General features: G+C 35.9%; 1 protein-coding gene across 1 annotated transcript; it reads right to left on the bottom strand.

Moving 5' to 3' along the window:
* Nucleotides 1-3,036: 3,036 nt before the first annotated feature.
* Nucleotides 3,037-18,970, bottom strand: LOC146458543 (uncharacterized). Its single transcript, XM_085090881.1, has 3 exons — nucleotides 18,962-18,970; nucleotides 18,065-18,238; nucleotides 3,037-14,308 (listed from the first exon to the last, which is right to left on the bottom strand). The coding sequence occupies exons 1-3, from the start codon at nucleotides 18,968-18,970 to the stop codon at nucleotides 14,159-14,161; spliced, it is 333 nt and encodes a 110-aa protein (XP_084947007.1). The 3' UTR covers nucleotides 3,037-14,158.
* Between the last annotated feature and the right edge of the window lie 361 nt (nucleotides 18,971-19,331).

Below are 19,331 nucleotides of genomic sequence, written 5' to 3'. Positions count from 1 at the left end.
CCTTGCCTTCGAAAAGTATCACCGCGGACTTAGCTGCATCTTTAGTGCCTTTCAGAATTGCATTTTCTTTCATCCTATTTACTTCTTTTTCAGAAACGTCAACAAATTGCTAAGCGTCCATTTTGAAAGTTAGTGCTCCCGCTATAATCACCTCGCGCAAGGTGATTATAGCAGGATATGATGCAATCCTTGACCAATCATATCAACAGAATCTCTATAATCACCTGAGTAATTATACTAATAATATTTTAACACATCTGGTGGTCGTTGTTGCGAAATTAAAACATGCTCAAATTCATATGCTACACCAATTCTTTTTAATTGAACTTCACAATCATTGAAGTCAACTAAACAACAAGATTGTGGTTTTTTCAGCTGCTGAGGATGTAACACAATCGCTTCTGAAATATCCTTGCTACGTAAGCAGTACACCCAATATGATTATACTTGATTGTACTTGGATCTTTCAAATGAAACTTTGAAAACACCTTTTCCTGTACAATTCGGCAAAGAACTGGGGAAACTTCAACATGGCCCTTCTTTTGAATTTCAGCAGACTTTGACAGCTACTGGGAATGTTACACCTTTGGTGAAGTGTTACTAATTTGTATATTAAATATTACTGAGAGCATCTCAAAAGGCAATGTCATGTTTTTCACATTTTATGTCAACTGATTTTGGATTGTAACCATGCCTTCTTCCGACAGATGACTAGATCACTTGTTCACTTAAAACCCAGTTTGAAAAATGAAGGAAGCTAAACTACAAGATTTTTTGGCTGCTTTTTTTTACCCTCGCTCAAGCAGTATTCTGGGTACCGGTGTAATAATGCTTGATATTACTTGCCGACTATGAGAACTGATTTGAGAAATTGATTACCTGAAAGTTTGCAACTTTTGACTTCCTTATAAAAACAGTCAAGTAAAACTTAGAGCAAGAACAACTTGGTTATGTTCAGCACATAGAAGAAACTTTAAAACATATCTTTAATAGCACTGTGCGCAATTATGTTCAATACTGTCAGCAATATTACCTGCAAACATGAAGTGGGTGTCATCGGCATACATTCGGGGGTGTGATTGCCAGAGACAATTCAGTATGTCATTAATGTATAAGTCAGAACTGGAGGTATCATATTTAAATCATTGCCTGGATGGTCACCAACTTGCCCGCTCTTGTTTGAACTTTGACAATTTTCACTTATAAGTAAAATAGTATTAATAACCTTGTAATACTTGTTGCGTAATAATAACTTGTCAGCGCAAAAAATACTAGCCTTCATGGCTTCAAGACAGAAGAATAAGGATTCTAGGGATCCATTGATTTACTTCAGAGCTCCATTTAGCCAAAATCAGGATTTATGTCTGGGCTCCAAGCAGAGAACAGCTTTGGGCTCCAGACCTCCACGCTAAAAATTTTATGGCTCCAGGGTTCCAATGTTAGAGGGAATAAGGGTGCTGGATGTAAGATAGATAATTGGATGATTGTTCTTTCCCTGTGTGTTCAGTAAAACAGTCCTGGGCTATTGTTTTTTTTTTTTCATTTCAAAAGAAATAGAAAACTTAGCTGTGTTTCCACCCCTCTCTCCTCCCCTGGCAACTTACATGTATGTGAACAGTGATACCCAATAACTGGACATAAATACCCAAGCATATCCATACTCCCCCCACCCCCCATCGGGCAATGGAAGTCTTTTATTTGGATGCTCATGACCAAAAGACATACAGTGTACATAGATGACAGTGATCTATTGAATCAGGCCAGAGTTTCACTTAGCAAACCAAGAAATTTTCCCAGAAAAATTAAAGAAATTTGTGGTCTTCTGACGGACCACCATTTTTGTTAAAAAATTAATTTTATTCTTTCCTCAGAACTTAGGCCAAACTTTTTCCTTCTCAAGGAACTTCTACTCAATAGGAAAGATACCTGGACAAAAAGTGAAAACAACGAAATGAAAATTAATGAAAGAAAGAGTGCATGAGCATGCAAATTCAAAGAACCACCCCGATTGTTATTGCTCTCATTAAAAAATCTCAAAAATTTGAATTAATTTTACAACAGATACATGTATATATTTGTGTAACACATTGAACAGAGTCTCTAAAGTTAGTTTCCCTTTTTTTGGCAGACAAAGAAGAAAACCAGATGGATAGAAGGTAGACATTAATTTTGTGGAGTGGACAGTGGAGAGGCTGGACTTGAGGACAGCGGGGACAAGAAGAATCCAGATGACTTCAAACGCATATAGATTGGTTTGAATTTTATAGAGCCCCTAGATTACTTTCATTATTTTAATGTAATTAACTTTTTCCAAAGCTTTACAAATTTAAATGAACTCTGACCCTGCCCGGGAGGTCTTTGAATGTGGGGTACAGCTGGCCCGGGGTTTTCCTCCTAGGAGCAAGTGGATGTACAGGGAGGTTTTTCACCCAGCTGTTGTTCCACAACCCCCATTCAATTTAGCCATTGCTTTGGAAATTTTGATTTTTTCACTTTATGTTTTGATAGTTTTTCAGCCCATTACTATTTAACCAGCTACAAATTGTTTGTCTTCCATTTAGTTTATGAGCCAACATCCTATCTGATTTTTGCAATGCTTTACGATTTCTAGAAATATATAATAATAATATCGCAAATAAGACATTTCATCTTAGGAGTAATGGCTCAATGAAAGCAATTTATTTCTTTTTTTGTCAGTAAAATTACCCCTAGCTAGCAAAAAAAAAAAAAAATCATCTTCTGTAGCTGGTTAAATAATACTGAGCAAACCAAAGCTTGCCAACCATCCAAGGATAATGCAGGGCATTACCTGTACCTTATTTAGTTCCATAATTCGAATTTGAATTAACCACTTTTACTGGATGTTTGGTACTAAATTTAGCCAATCTTAGAATGTACTCAAATGATGCTGTATTGTGACTAAATTTTTCATAATTTGCAAACTTTAGCAGAAGCCAATACAAAAATAGACAGTAATTATTATTGTCTATTTTTTCAGTAAATTTTGCTGGTTTGGTTGGCAAGTTTGTTTGACGCCTTCTCTTGTGAGTGTGCTGCCATCAAGTATACAAACAAGTGTCCATTTTTGTTTGATAGTAAAAAAGGTTTTACAACTAAAAAATAGACAGATCTTTTATTTTCCCTTAAAAATGGTATGGAAAATTACCATGCTCTTACACAGCTTTCAACTATACTCAGAGCATTCTTTTTTTTTTAAAGGTTTTCTTTTCCTACTACATGTATTAATACCCTGTAGCACAAATTTACAGAATTCATAAGTTACCCTGGCCAGAAAAAAACGTCCTTCAGAGGTATTCAGTTCATGTAGTTTGAAGATCATATGAAACTAAACATCAAAATCAACAGTCAGTTAACATTTTGTGTTCAAAACAAAACCAAAAAAAAAAATGAGAAGAGAAAGTGATAGAAATTGTCTTTCACGTGAGGTTTGTTTGATGATCCAGCATGAAACATTGCAGTAGAGAAAATATTGGTGGATTAAGTTTTTAACACAGAAGTGAGACACTTGTTTGTACCCAGTTGGAGGAATAAGTTCATTGTTCAGACTGAATTTGTGCTGGCATTCCAATGTTCATTTCGTTTTAGCAGCAAGATTCATTCTTATCTCCGGAATGTAAGCTAACGTGTGTGTATTCTTTTCTTCAGAGAAAAGGATTTTAAATTTTGGAGCTTTCACTTCAATCGCAGAAGTTCATCAGCAAAATGAAGTGTAAAACATGGCTTTTTATCTCTGAAAACCATGTCTTTACACATCATTTTACTGATGAAGCTTCTGCGATAGAAGTGAATGGTCGAATTTAAAACGTTTTTTTCCGAAGAAACGTATTTACACTTATTAGTTTACCATGATTTAGAATGTGAAATGAAGAGCTGATAGCTGGCCTTTATTTTAATTGCTCAGAGATTTGCCAAAATCTTATTCCTCCAACTTCTGCGCTAAACTTGTATTCAAAACAGTGATGGAACTGCTGAAAGGGATTTACACTTTATCGGGCCTTTTTCAACCTCTTGAAGGAAAATAATTTCTTGATAATTTTTTGTGACCAAATTGAATGAGTCTTAAACTTCACTGAAGACCAGAGTGAATTGCCAGTTCTTCTGTTCAAAATCCAACTATTTTTATTGCAACAATATTATAGTGCTGATAACCAACAGAAAAGAAAGAGGACAAGATACCTTGAAACTCACCAAACACAAGCCTTGGACAAGGCCTTTTGAACTGACAGAACAAAACTTTTAATTGATTCTTCTAAATAAATTGAGATCAAATTACATGTTAAACATAATTGTTGGTTGCAGTTTTGAAGTTCAGAGTTTGCCTGTTAATGCCATTTATCATTCAAAATTAATGTAATAGCAGTGTCCATCACTGTTTTAAATTTACATTTTATTATGACCTACATATTTCAGTCATGATCATGTTGAACAAAAATGTATAATGCATTAAGCATTAATGAATTGGGAAAGGAAATGAGTTTTGACAGTACTGAAACAGTGCAGCATATTTGAAATGATGGTGACAATAATTCACTCCTTTTTTGGCTTCACTGTGAAATGACATCTCAAAATAATTTAACATTTTAGACTATTCCACACTGATGTCAGAACAGTATTTTCATCCAATTTGTATATTCTTTTAGCATTACATGACAAACAGACTCTGTTGTTGTTTACAGTAGGATGCACTTAATGCTCAACATGATCATGATTGGGGCTAGGTTAGTTAGTCTAAGTAATGTTTTACTCATTTCAAAACAAAGGAAGCAGCTTTTAAATATATTAAGTAATCACTGTTATGCAAAAATGGAGCACTACATGTAGGTAACTATTTTAAGTTTCTCGGACACATTGTTCACATTATTTTACAAAATGTTCTTTTTTAAAAGTTCGTCCTCTCCCCATAAGGGGCTTGCAGGGATAATGAAACAAATTAATCGGCAACAATTTTTTCCATATATAGATGCAATTACTCTGCTTCCTTTGTTTTCTAGAACTCAAGCTCATTGACACTGAAATTATTTTAAGCTTTTTAAAGTGATACTTCTAGGAAGAAATGGTTTATTTGGGGTTTTTTGTTAGACAGATGACATCTTTCAGCCACTTTACACAAATTATGTACAAATTTATATTATTGAACATGAAATTTATAGTGTTCGCCTTGGTCAAAAAATGGCACCTTGGCTAATCAAAGAAATCAACTTCAACTGTTTCATAATATTATTTCTGGTTTTTCTCTAGAAAACCTGTAGGGATTTGGAAAAATAAAACTAGTGGCTGAAGGATCTTTTCGGGTTTTTTGGTATCAATGAGCCTGATTTGTATCTATAATAATTAATTTTTATTGTTTTTGCTAAGCTTTATTAGCAGGTAACACAAACTGGCGGCACACTCACAATCTAGCCAACCATCTCCCTGCCATTGGGTTGCGGAAACTCTGGCTCTGAGAAGGTATGTGTTTCTGGCGTCTTCTGGAATATTCCAACCGAGAATCCTGGAGAGTTTATTCTGGTCGACTGATTTCTGAGGGGTGATGTGGACACTGGGAGATTCACTGTTAATTCACAAGAGGACATGACAACATGGAGGGAGGTGAGGGTTTGTTTTCTTTTGTCTTCTGGGTTTGATTCAGCTTTGCTTGGATACCACATTGCTAAATTATTACGGGGGGAAGTTATTTGGGTCGAGATGCTTGTTTCACTTCCATTGTCAAGGATGAAAAACTTAGGTGTTTAAGTGACGGGGCTATGGTCAGGCTACTCTGATGGATGGTGATAGGGGGGACATTTAAGAGGCTGGGGACCCTGCACGCCCCTCTCTGTCGACTAACATGTAGCAATTCGGATTGAGCTGGAAGCCTTGTTGAGGGGATTCTTTGCTGTTTAGCCTTGTAGTCTGTAAGCAGGGTGGGAAACTCCCCACCTTCGCCATGCTTACAGCCTACTTGCTGTGTTGCTGCCTAATCAAGTTTTTCTGCGCATTGAGCATTTTCTGCAGTCGCAAAATCCTTGCACTCCAAATTCTTAACTTTGAGCCAAAACATTTTCCAAAGTTTTTAAATGAAGGGTACTGCCTTTTCAAATTTTGTTTGACTGTATAATCACCAAATTATGACAAAAATTTATTGATCTTTTCCTTTCAATGAAAAATTATGAACTAAACTTTACCAACCAAATTTTCTTTAATAATAAATAAAATAAATGTTTGTCTCCCAATGTAGTCACTTAAGTGGTAGAAAATTGTGATCTACAACTTAAGTAACAACATCATGAGACAAACAATTGTTTATTTATTCTTGTAACCCACTGATTAACAAAACACGTCACATAGTACAAAATTAGACAGCGGGTATTAGATGATAACCGTTGCCTGATTTTTTCAACGAGCAAAAACAAAGAAAACATCACAGTTTTAGGCTTTTGATGTTTCAATCCAAACCAACAAACTAGTCAGCTTACATTTATTTTCCTGCAGTTATGCTGTGGCTAGCACTGGCTGTTTTTTCATTTTCACATTAAAGCGTACGTGTTTAAGGAATTAATCAGAGGGTTATGAATAAATAAACCCCTTTCTGGTTTTCTGGTATATTGGATGATAATGCCCTAAAATTTAAAGATTGTCCTCAAAATTTCACAGTTTCCCTTGAAGCTTTGTTTCTGGCCAACTGTTTACTTTTTTAGACAATCTCTCAGCCTTGGGCATTATCCTTTACTTGTTTATTATTATTATTTTTTAATATTCTCTGATATACCAGCTGCCTGATGGGGTTTATTTAGTAAAATTATTATATTCCACCAAAATGATCAATTATCCTTTTCACAAATTAATTTTCTATCTAAAACATCTTTCAGTTTTGTTGAAAATTAACATTTTGTCTCCAACAATAATTCTTGAAGGAACACAGCTACTATATTCAAAAAACAATTTCTTGATGAATTTTGTTCAGATTCCAGGACCCCAAGTACACAATACAAGAATCCTACACCTTTCAAGTGTTTGTGTTCATGTATAGTGTTTGGGCTGCCTGTGATCAGATGAAATTGACAGAGAAATGTACTATGACATCATGTGACATAACAGTTTAAAGAATTCAGTTGGTCCTACTTTGGCTCTTTATTTTTATTAGAAAAAACAAAACAAAATGCTTATAGATTTACTGTTGTCTAATGATGTCACAGGTCATATCTCTTTCTCAAATAATTAATAATTCATGAATCAAAAAGGAAAATCATTACCGTGAAGGCGGCTTGGCAAATGTGCTCTAAATTATCATAAAATTGGGTAAACTTTCTCCTTCAATTTTTCCAAGAATTATTAATGGTTTGAGAAGCTATATCAAACACTCGATCGAGTTTCATCCGATTTCCAAACAACGCGAAGTTGGTCTAAAAAAAACTCGGCTTCGCCTTGTTTTTTCATGCCACTTTTTGGGTTTGGAAATCGGTTGAAACTCTTCCTTTGTTTGATATACGATTCCAGAAAATTGATTTGCAATCAGCCCAAATTTTCATCTCTTTAAAATAAATTGACCAAGAAAATCGTAACAAGCCCGCACTAAATTATGCAAGCTTTGTTTACAAATGCATTCAAAACATTTGACAGCTTTCATAAAAAATTTTTCACCACAAATCAGCATAATATTGCACGTGCTTTCTACGTCGTCCGAAGCTGTGTGCATATTTTCATTTCCCAGTTCAAACTCTTAAAAACCATAAACAGTTTTTGTCAAAATGCCATTGTTTGCCTTTTATTTCACGCCAAACATTGAGACAACATGCACATAAACCGAGATTTACCGCAGGCTGGGGAACATAAAAAATTTTACTAGGAAAAATTTAGGTTGGCTTTCTTTACACATTAAAATTTTTTTCTGCTTGGATTTTGCGACTAAATGGCGGGATAAGGGGCGGCAAATTTCACTTTTGGCAGCTTCACAGAAAGAACTACCCTCCACGAGACTTTATGGTGCTCTTTGATTTGCTATATGACAAGGTGCGGCCGGGGAAATGGTAGACGGCACGCTGAACCGGTCTTGTCCTCCTCCTCCTATGATGAAACGCCGACCTTGCTCTAGAACAGCGACGCCTGTTTTTTTCATCCAAGACAGTGGAAGATTTAACACCAAACATTGAATTTGGGGAAAATTTTATTTTATTTTACCGAAAGGCCAAATTATGAAACAAGCACATTCCAACCACTTTCAAACTGATTGGCACTGAAATAGAAATTGAGGAAATGGGGTATCCAGGCAAAGTTGGATTGGACTCTAGAGGACAGGGAAACAAACCGTCACCAGCTTTCATGTTGTCATATCCACTTGTGGATCAACAGTGAATCTCCCGGTGTTCACATCACCCCTTAGAAATTACAAGATCAGATAAAACTTGACAGGATTTCAAAGTTGGAATATTTAATGAGGACAAAGGAACACAGACCAACTCAGACCAGAGTGGAAGCGACCCAAAACGCAGGGAGGTGGTTGGCTAGATTTTTTTTATTCATTTTTTTCCTCATTGTTAAACAAAATAAAACTTTTTCCACTGCAAACTTAGTGCGTGTTGTTTTTGTCTACTAATAATAGTGAACCAAGCAAACTTAAGGAGGCTCGCAGCGGTTTTTCTGGACAAAGGGTGGAACTTTTGAAATAACAATCTCGCATACAAGATAAACTTCGATCTCTTCCATACTACATCATCATTTCAACATATGATCAAAGTTAATTTTCTCATCGGTTTCCAAGCAACAACTATTACCATAGCAACGGTAGCGCATAGCCTCTCATTTTAAACATTGTCAATTATCTCGAAATCTATTTAGACACTTTATGACAAAACTTTAGGGATTTAAACTACTCAATCAAGTTGTCTAGATTGAGTAGTTCAAGTCCCTTCAGTTTTGTCATAAAGTGTCTGAATAGATTTCGAGATAGTCGACAATGTTTCAAATGAGAGGCTATGCGCTACCATTGCTATGGCAAAAGTTGTTGCTTGGAAACCAATGAGAAAATTAACTTTGATCATATGTTGAAATGATGATGTAGTATGAAGGAGATCGAAGTTTATCTTGTATGCGAGATTGTAATTTCAAAACTTCCACCCTAAGTCCAGAAAAACTGCTGCGAGCCTCCTTAAGGTTACACTAAACCTTTTTGACTGTGTTATGCACAAGGACCTGTCAGCGCTCAGCTTTAGAGAAAAGTATCCAAAGCTGTACATCATTTTAAAGCTTAAAGAAAGGAGAAACGTAAGAAATCAAACTTCCTTACTCAAAACTGTACCCACTACAAAACCTGAAGTGCAAATTTACTGAGGTTTATAAATGTGACTTACCAGCATGACCACTTCACTCTACTGAACACAAGGTGGTTACAAAATGTTTAGGAGGTATTGGCCTCTAAAATTGTGTCTGGGATTTTCTAAGTCTGCTTTGGTTTTAAATTTACAAGCTCAGTTGCAAAAGATGGTGGACAGAAATCATAAATCAGACTTCAAGTCACTTTTCCTTTGTTTTGAAAACTGATCTCAAAAATCTCTGACAAAGTTTTTAAAACAAAGTGACAATTGATTTCTGACTGCCATTTTTTGCATTTGAGGTTATAATTTTAAAACTAAAACAAACTTCAAAAATCCCTGACACTGCCAAAAATCTTGCAATCACCGGATGTTAAGTTAAGTGAAGTGGTTGCGCGGGTAATTCATGTTTATATTCCTCACTAAATTTCTAGTTAAGGTCTTGTAGTGGGTACAGTTTTAGTTAAGAAAGTTTCATTTCTCAAGATTCTCCTTTCTTTAAGCTTTACAATGATGTACAGCTTTGGATACTTTACTCTAGAGCTGAGTGCTTACAGGTCTTTGCACATAACACAGTCAAAAAGGTTTAGCGTAACCTTAAGTGTCTACATGGCCCATGACTATTTGTTTACTTGACATCTCCACAAAGTGTAGACAAATGTCCCATCTAAATTGAAAGGATCAGCGCATAACAAATGAAGCTAAACTGAATTGTCAAAAAGCATTAGAAGCAGACAGGCTTGGGACACTTGCCTACACATTGTAGAGATAACAGGAAAAAGAATAGCCATAGCACATGTAGACACTTCAAATCCCTGGGATGGCTACATAAACATCAATGCTGGGCTAATGCTAACAAGAGACATTCTGGCTCCAGTTGTTCAAAGAGTGGATAACTTTATCCAGCAGCTAAACCACTATCTAGTAGATAAATGTACTCAACTATCACATATTATCCACTGGATAGCCACTTTTCCGCTGGATAATGTTATCTACTCTTTCAACAACTGCGAGCAGGTCTTCATGTCTGATGTAGGCATGTTACAGCCTGGCAATGATTACATAACCAGCCCCATTTTAACAAAGAGCAGATTGATAAAATTAATGTTACCAAAAGACAGCCTTGCATAAAAAATGTCTGTTTTTCTGACTTGATCTCAAACTGCTAATCACTTTGATTTCAGCTATACTTTTGTTGTCGTCAAAATAATATTTCCCAGCTGATGATTTTGGTTATTCTTCTTGCCTGTTTCCATGGCAACAGTGTGATGTCTATACAGAGAGTCCTTAAATATTTTGCTTGTGACAAAGTAACTTCCTGAATTTTGACCAAAAAATTGTAAACAAATTACTTTATTCAAATTCTCTACACATCCTGCTCATGATTTGATAATACCTTCACAAATCCTGAACGGATTAAATTTCAAACGTTAAACTGAATATTGTTATCATCCAACGAAAGCCTCACTTAACATAACAAATGTTTAATGTTCCGGTGTTCTTACTCATTCCCTGATTTTTCGTAAACTTCAAATGGTCATGTATTAAACTCGCAGTTTGTTTGGATTCCTTATGTCAACAGCTAACACAATCAGAAGACTTTTGAGTTTAAGAAAATTGGCTTACAAGCTATAGTCCAAGTCATCACCACAATAAATTCTTCATTGAGTTTATTGCTTAGTGTATTTTTTTTCCAAATCTTTTGTCCAACTGAGTTTTTCTGGCATTTTGGTCCCAGAATTGTTGGAAGAACAATGAGTCAGTTTACTTCTTGTTCATTTTAGGGAAGACCTTTGCTAAATGTGTTTTTGATTTTCAAGGTCACATAGCGGTGAAATCAATGCTAAGAGAGAAGAAAGGTTTTCCAATGTCAAAATTAACCTAAGCTTTGTTTCATTTCCAACAGTCTCCTTGATTTTGTTGTTGTTTCATCTCGTGATCTGATTTGTTGAGGCATAATAATAATAATAATAATAATAGAAAAAAAAACATACTGGGAATCAATCAACATTTGTTATTTCACATGAGGCCAGAGGTGGACAGTTATAGTATTCAATTTAATGCTAGAAGTGTAAAAAAATTCCAATCTGTTCTGGAGTAATGACAGAAATATTATTCTAAAATCGAGTGCTTATCTAAGTTGAAATTCTGAGGAAAGAAATTTTGGCCTGTTTGGGTCAAAAATATCAATCTGCTCTTTATTAAAATAAACACACGAGCCAAGTAAAGTTCTGCTTGTCTAGAGTACACCCAAGTATATCCCACAGTTTAAATGTTTATTTCAATTTGCAGTGATTGGCATGATTATATGGTCATAAAATGTCCCACAGTGTGATGTAGCTTTTTGATGTGTGTAGTTTGGGTTGACTTCCAGGAAGACTGATGGTACATAATTTAATAATTCCAATGGACAGAAAATCAAGCAAGCCTGCTATTTCCTTCATCACCCATGTAAAACAGTCACTGTGCTGTGTCAGCATTTTTTGTTTCTAAGAGTTTACTATCTGCATGAAAAGCATCCATGTCATCTTTGTGAAGTAAAACAATCTTTAGAGTGACAAACTGTCTGTTTGTGAAAGTTGAAGATCCTATGGCGCAAATTTTTAATGCATGAGAATCTGAAGTTTGACATTCTTTTATACTGGTCGTGAACAACGTTTTATTTCCTGTTCCTGCGGTTCAAATTGTGACCTTTTTGGAAACTAAACTTGTTGTGATGGATATCAGTTTGGCCACCTTTCAAGTTTCATACAGTTGCATGTTCAGTTGCTGGTTTTTAAATTTGTGATCCAGAAATTAAAGAGTTGGAAACTATATCCAAACAGTTATTCTGCACTTTTCCTTTATAATATTCGGCAGTTCAGTGGTTGGCAGTGTCAATAGTCATGTAACATTAGTATAATATTACTTAGGTGATTATAGAGATTCTGTTGATCTGATTGGTCGAGGATTGCATCATATCCTGCTATAATCACCTTAGGCGAGGTGATTATAGCCGGAGCTTCCATTGTCAAAATGGCTGCTTAGCGATTTGTTGATGTTTCTGAGGAAGAAGTAAATAGGATGAAAGAAAATGCAATTCCGAAAGGCACTAAAGATGCAGCTAAATCAAAGGTGACACTTTTTGAAGGCAAGATATCAAAATTTTGCTAATTGTTATAAAAAAAACCCTTGTACAGGTGTAAATATTATTGAATATTGTCGATGTCGATGGCTTAGTCTAAAATGAAGACAACAAATCGAGTTAAATTCGTGCAACTGATTTTCTTTATTTAACAGAATGATTTCGCAAACAAAACAAATTTAAGACAGAATTTGAAAGCATGGCGGTAAAAAAGATGAGTAAATGTCTCTCTTAGTTTTACGTTTCAGTGAGGAGAAAAGACGATGTCCAGTTTTTATAATCTGAAAACTAGTTTGTTGTCGGTTCGAGCAGCTCTCGACCACCACAAGTCACCGCCTCACCACAAAAAATGTCATCTGCGACAACCGTGTACTTGTTTAGTGAAGCCAATTTCGACTTAATTCCTACGGTCCTGAAGCAGCTTGTCTCCGAGGGATATTATTTATAAACGTCTGTTTACTGGCAAAGCCATCATGTCAACAAGAAATTGTGCGATAAAGTGCTATCACTAACACTTGTGATCCCAGCCTGGTTCATCTCCATCTATTTTGGTAAATGGGTCGGAGAAACCCAACATTCATTCGCAGAAGGCAATGTTTCATCTCAATGAAGCGGCAGTTAAAGAACACTGCTTGAGGCATGTGCAGTTTATCGATTGAGCATGTGATTTCGATTGAGTATTTGATCGGCAGACTGCGTATCTCTGTTCGTGGATGTGTGACAATTTGAAAGAAACAAAAAAAATTGACATTTTCCAGACGGTTCTTGTTTTTCTCTGATAATCACCTGAGTAATTATACTAAAACAATCATTTGCCTTAGGCTTAGTAAATATTGGTGAATATTTACTTTGCCTTCGGCAAATAATATTGCTAAATATCAAAGACACATATTTGCAGTAACAATTTTTGCCCAAGTTCATCTCAGGCGGATTATTCATCTCTAGCATAATGATCTAAATGATCAATTCAGAGGGGGAAAATTCTGTTTTTGAGATCACATTCAAGTTTTATCTGGTAACCTCTATTGAATGAATGTTTCCTGCACTCAATTACTGTGGTTTCCTTTTTCTTTTGTAATAAATTTCCGTTCAGAGTTATTGCTACCTTGATCGTTCTTAACTTTTGCATGCCAAAACTTCAATCAATACTATAAAGTCTTCAGAATGCCAAAATTAAAAAATAAATAAATAAATAAATAAATAAATAAATAAATAAAAATAACAAGACAACCAAAGTAAAAGTTGGTCTTTTGTCTGATAACTGGATGCAGACGTGGGACAGCAGAACTTTACTTGGAGATGCAGCTACAATGTACAAAGAAAGTGTTTGTTTACAAATCCCCATTCTCACAGCACAAATTAACCATGAAATTTCATGAAACAAAAGCAATTTCAAGTTTTCCCTGTGCCCCTTACAAACTTGCATTCAAGTTGAATGGTCAGTAGACATTATAGTAGTCTAGTAAAAACTTTCAGACTATTGCGTTCACATAGCTGGGGGAATTACATGTAATCGTGCACTTTCTCTGTTAATATAGCTGCATGCCTAAATTAAAAGGAGAAGTGTTGTTAGTATCAAATCCAAAAACCACTGTTTGAAATTTTGTTGTTTGTCGGTTACTCATTTGTCCAAAGCTCAATTCTGATTGTCCAAACAAAAGTCACCCAACCCATAATACATGTAAATACAATTTAAGCTCGAGATAGCAGTACAAAATTTGTACTGCTATCTCAATGTGCTTGCACATTTCACAACACTTCTCCTTTTAATGCTTGGTTCACTATTGATAGAACAAAACAAAAGATTATCTACACTGTCCAGCTGGTCACCACTTGAGCAGTGCACATCTTCCATCATCTCATCATGCCTCTGATCCTGTAATACAAAAATATGCAGACATTAAAAACTCAGGCCCAGTAACTCAAATTTTTTTCACAATAATTGTTGCTTTATAGATAACTAGATGATATTTAAAAAAAAAAAAAGAAAAACAAACAAACAAAGTAGACAAATCACAGGGTTATGCTCCAAACGCCAAGTCTACTGTACTGTTCTATTACAGACGAACAAAACTCACACAATTTGAAATTCTGTACATAAACTCCTTTAACCTCCTTAGATGTAACAATCAACAAAAAACTAATGCAGCTTTACCACATGGTCAGGTTACAACAGTATTATTTTTCACATGTTCTTGTTTGCAAAAAAGATTACAAATTAATGCCAATTCTAATGCAGTTGTTCTATGCCACGACCATATTGTTGTTATTCTATCAAGCTCTTTGTCACATAACTCGGGATTTACATTATGGCCTGCCATCTGTATCACCAAAGGGAGGGAGGTTACTCAGTGATTTGTTTGGTGGTGGTGCACCACTGGGACTGAACACCTCACCCTACACCAACACCATGTGAAGGTTATTCCATCGTATTGCATTGCACATTCTTACTGCACATAATTTCTTGCGTCATTAGCACGCGCTAAGCGCACGCGCATTGAAAACATATAGTCTGTTTTCCTATTATTATGCTGAGCCTAGTAAATAAATAAATGGCTATTTCCTCCTAAACAAGCATGGTGATCTTTCTTTTTGTTCCCCTTGTTTTAACTTAGCTATTATCCTCTATGTTTAAACTTTTTTAGAAAAATTTGACATCAGAAAAATGAATTATTGCCAGAAATGAGCTTGCCCACCTCTAGTGGGCATAAAATAGTGATACTGAGAACTCGCACGCAAGAAAAGTTTTGGGTCGATACTGCTTCATACTTTGCTTCCCTGCCAAGGAATTCACCTTAACGTTTTTCTAAGTTACATTTTATCTATGTTACTTCTGTTGCCACCAGACATGGCAATAACTGATCAAATAGACTCATTTTTGGAAGAGAATATTGCAAGCGATTATGGGGTAAATTGAGCGGATTGTAGCTCCTTCGTGAACATGGTGACCTATCTTTTTAATTTCATTTCTCGAAATAGTTTGTAGTAGTAAACAATCACGGAAAGTTTGAGAAAATTTTCACGACAACTTTTTTTTGCAGGCATCACCTTAAAGTTACCGTGTACCTTCAGAGAGAAAATTTTTGGATTTTCATTTTTTTAGATAAAAATAAACTTCCCAGTAAGTTCTTACAAACAAAAAAAGAATTTTCGAAAAAGAGTGAGATATTTGACGAGAAATTTGGACGTAAGCAATTTCCACCCGAAGTGAAATTTTACTTTGATTGACAGCATGTTGCTGCCGTTGTAACCACCCGTTGCGATATTTGCGCGAAAGGTCCATTCTATAGTCTTGAATCCCTCACGTTCTCGCACTTCGAATATCCTGTATTTAGTGGAAGACCTTGCGTTTGTTCGAGTACGACACTGACATAAAAGAAGACAAACGCTTTAGGCTACACTTTAAAGTAGGTAAAGGTCTTAAAATCTTCCAGCGAAGCGAATATTTGGAGACGCGCTTGTTAATGTTTCAATTCGCGAGTCCGTGAATCGCGCTTCATGAGCATCCTTTTTTATTTGCGGCTGAACGTTATCAAATCACTTGTGTTCGGGTGCGTAAAACTTACAAGTCTCGCCAAGCGGAAACAAAACAAAAAAGCAATTGAAAAATAACGCTAAGAATCATGTCCTATGTCTTGATCTTTTCTCACGCCGCCCGTCGCTATAAGATAACTAGTAAAGGGAAAGCCACCGCTTTTGCTTGTAGTGTTTTCACAAAGACTTACTGTATTACAGTAATTTCCAAAGCGTTAAACGGAGTCAGTTCTTTTAAAACGTTTAAAAACGTTTTCTTTCAAGCGTCAAATGGATACTTGTTTCCTATTTGCAGCATTAACAATTTGGGACGTTCATTTAAGAGCGAATTTTCACCCGAACTTTCGATACGCAATTTCAAAACTTTGCTATTCTAAACAATATTTGGCTCGAATAGATTTATTCGCCAGCTTTTCGACTGAAGAGCAGCAAGAATTTTCGTTTTTACTGAGACAATACATGCGGTTACGGTGGTTACCCGGTAATTCCGTAGCGCTGATAATTTTGCCCGCCTCAGCCCCTTCTGCTTCGGCCCAACAGCTTTGCTTGATGATGTCCCCATTTTGTTTTTCCCATAATCATTCCAGAGTACAAAATCGACGTGCGCGTACAACAAACACCGCAGATATCCAACAAAATGGTGAAGGAGTTGATTACTCTGGAGCGCAAGTACGTGCAAAACTGCGAGAAAATTTTCACAGGGGGTGACAGGAAGAAAAAGTACCTTGCAAAATGATTGGCTAATTTTTCGTAAAGGCGTTAGGGGGCGGTATTTGTTTGTGTAGCGAGAATTTTTTTTCAAGCGCTGTTTTCTCAAATTTTAATTTTCGCTTGCAGAGGACACTTTTAAGAGTTACAACTCAACAACCATTTGACCGATTTCGGTAAGATTTGGCCAGATGCTAGAAAAATATATAACCAACAAAAGCGTGTCGGGGAATTTGATAATTCTAAAAATTCTTTCCTTAAAAGCCATTTCCGTGCGTTCACTCCGCATGGTTTTCTTGCAGTTTTGAAAAGGTTTTGTAAGTTTTGAACGAAATCTAATTAAGGAAAACCCCAACACACTTTTTAAGCTTTTGGGATCCTGACCTGGAGAAAAAAAACAAACTTCCAAAATATAAAAATCGCATTGAGTTGGAACTCTTGAAAGATGACCTGGACCTTCAAGTTCCGACTTTACAAAATCCTGGGAATTTATTTTCTTGCAAAAGTAATGAAATATTTGAATACCCAGTTCTATAAGCTTTAATTTGATATAGGGTTTTGGGTATCTGTGATGTAACTGAGAGACGCTATATCCGTTTAACTGAAGCCACCCCTGAAGGTACACGGTAACCTTAAGCTGCATTTTGCAACATTGTTCTAGATTAGATGACAAAACCCTATCTCAGACCTGTTGACTGAAATTAATTCTTCATACCACTGACAATTTTAACAGTAAATAATACACTATTTTAGACCAAAAGTCTGATTTTTAAACCCTATCCCTGACTAAACTGCTGGAAAACAACAAAACCAAATACGATCTTCCAAAAATTAGCCAAGTTGCATTTTCCTATTACACTGTATTCAAAGAGGTACAGATTCCTCTTTTTGAACAACAAACCACCAGCTGTCCACAGTTTCCAAAGCGGATCGGTGTCCTTACTTTTTCAATTAAAAGAAAAATTGGATTGTTGCTTAACAATATTTAAAATTATATAGATTTTAATACAAATTTTTTAATTTTAATCGATGCACCTAATTGCTTTCAAGTCATGCATGTTGGTCTGAAAGCCTTAAAAATTAATGGGCAATTGGATTTTAAGAGACTAATGTCTGACAATGGTGTTCGAAAATTCTTCATACTTTGATCTGAAATTGGGTCAGGATTTGGAGAACAGATGGAACCTCCCCTCCCCATCACCAAATATTGCGAGCAGTACCCCCTCCCCCACCCCAACGGAATTCTCATTGTCTCTTCCCCGCGTAACCCCACGAAATTCAAACTTGGCGCTAACAAAGTTAATTACCCCAATTTTAAATAATTTTATAGCTTTCATCCAGGAAATAACTAAATACGTTATCCGATATTTCATGTTTTAAGAAAACCTACCTTCGCGATGTTTTCTTGGTGAAGCTGAGTCAGGTCGCATTCAAACACAAACTTAGAAGCTTGCAAACACCTGAAAAACGGCAAGTATGGTTTCTTTATCACATTTTGGATGCGTTTAAAACTTGAACTACAATTATAACGACATAAAAACGCAAAAACTTTCGAATAAAATACCTTAAAATTGAGAGATGAAGAAAGCTTACGGCCATGTTTTGTTATGGGGCTGCAAAGCTTTTTGGGTCAAAATCTAACACGTGATGACACCACTTGGCTCAAGCCTCGACCCAGGCCTCCTGGTTTGTTGTCCGGTTTTCGCGGCGGAAGGGGAGGGTACTTGTCACCTTTGTTTGCATAGTGAAGGATTCTTTTAATGGTATGAACATGTCAAATAAAGATCATTGTGGTTGAACGAATGGCTAGCATGAAAAACAGTAGCTACCAATGATCTAAAGAGGAAACCGCTTGGTTACAGTGCCTGTCTCAAGTCTGTGAATATTCTCTTGAAGTTGAATTTTCAAAAAAGTAAATTAATTAAAGCTATCTGGACCTCGGTGTTTAATTTAATAAAGTTTATAATTTAGCTTAAGCTAGGAATACACCAAATGCAAACATTTTCATTGTTAATTCTTCTCGGCTGCAGTAAATACTGGAAACAATAATCCATTGGATCGCATTCGTATTCTCTTTATTGGACTGGAACACTAGGGTGGGCTGGGCCCGGGAAGCTGGGGAATCTTTTCACATGCAAATATTTTTTAATATATTCCCTCGCAAGAGCCTCCATTGCAAGTTTAGTCCAGTTCAATAGTGAGAATACAAACATGTTCCATTATTATATGGCCAGCCGTTCTCGATTGGTTTTATTTTTTGCAGGTATTACATGAATTTAATTTTCACCATCGGCATCTTAGTCTTGCTTTTTAAGAAAAAACATTACTGAAGATTGTATTAAGTACAGTTGATTTCTTTCGAAATAATCATTAACCCACATATTTATAATCTATCAACTTACAACCTGCCAACATATAACCCTTTATACTAGCTTCCAACCTACAGTACGCACGTACCTCCCTACAAATATAATTTACTTATCTACTCCCATTCTCGAAGGGGAGGGGCTTTCACACACCAACGTTTACCGAAATGGTACTTCTTTTACTGTAAAAAAAGAGAAATTGTATTCCTTTCTTCAGATAGACAGCACAAGACAGAAGACAGAACAATATCTCCCACGTTATTACTACAAAGGGAGGACTGTTCACAGTAA

The sequence above is a fragment of the Pavona decussata genome, unplaced genomic scaffold, assembly GCF_977016875.1.
Source record: "Pavona decussata unplaced genomic scaffold, jaPavDecu1.1 SCAFFOLD_233, whole genome shotgun sequence".
Classification (NCBI taxonomy): Eukaryota; Metazoa; Cnidaria; class Anthozoa; order Scleractinia; family Agariciidae; genus Pavona; species Pavona decussata.
The sequence above is the reverse complement of the archived record's forward strand: the minus strand, read 5'-3'. Positions and strand labels throughout refer to the sequence as shown.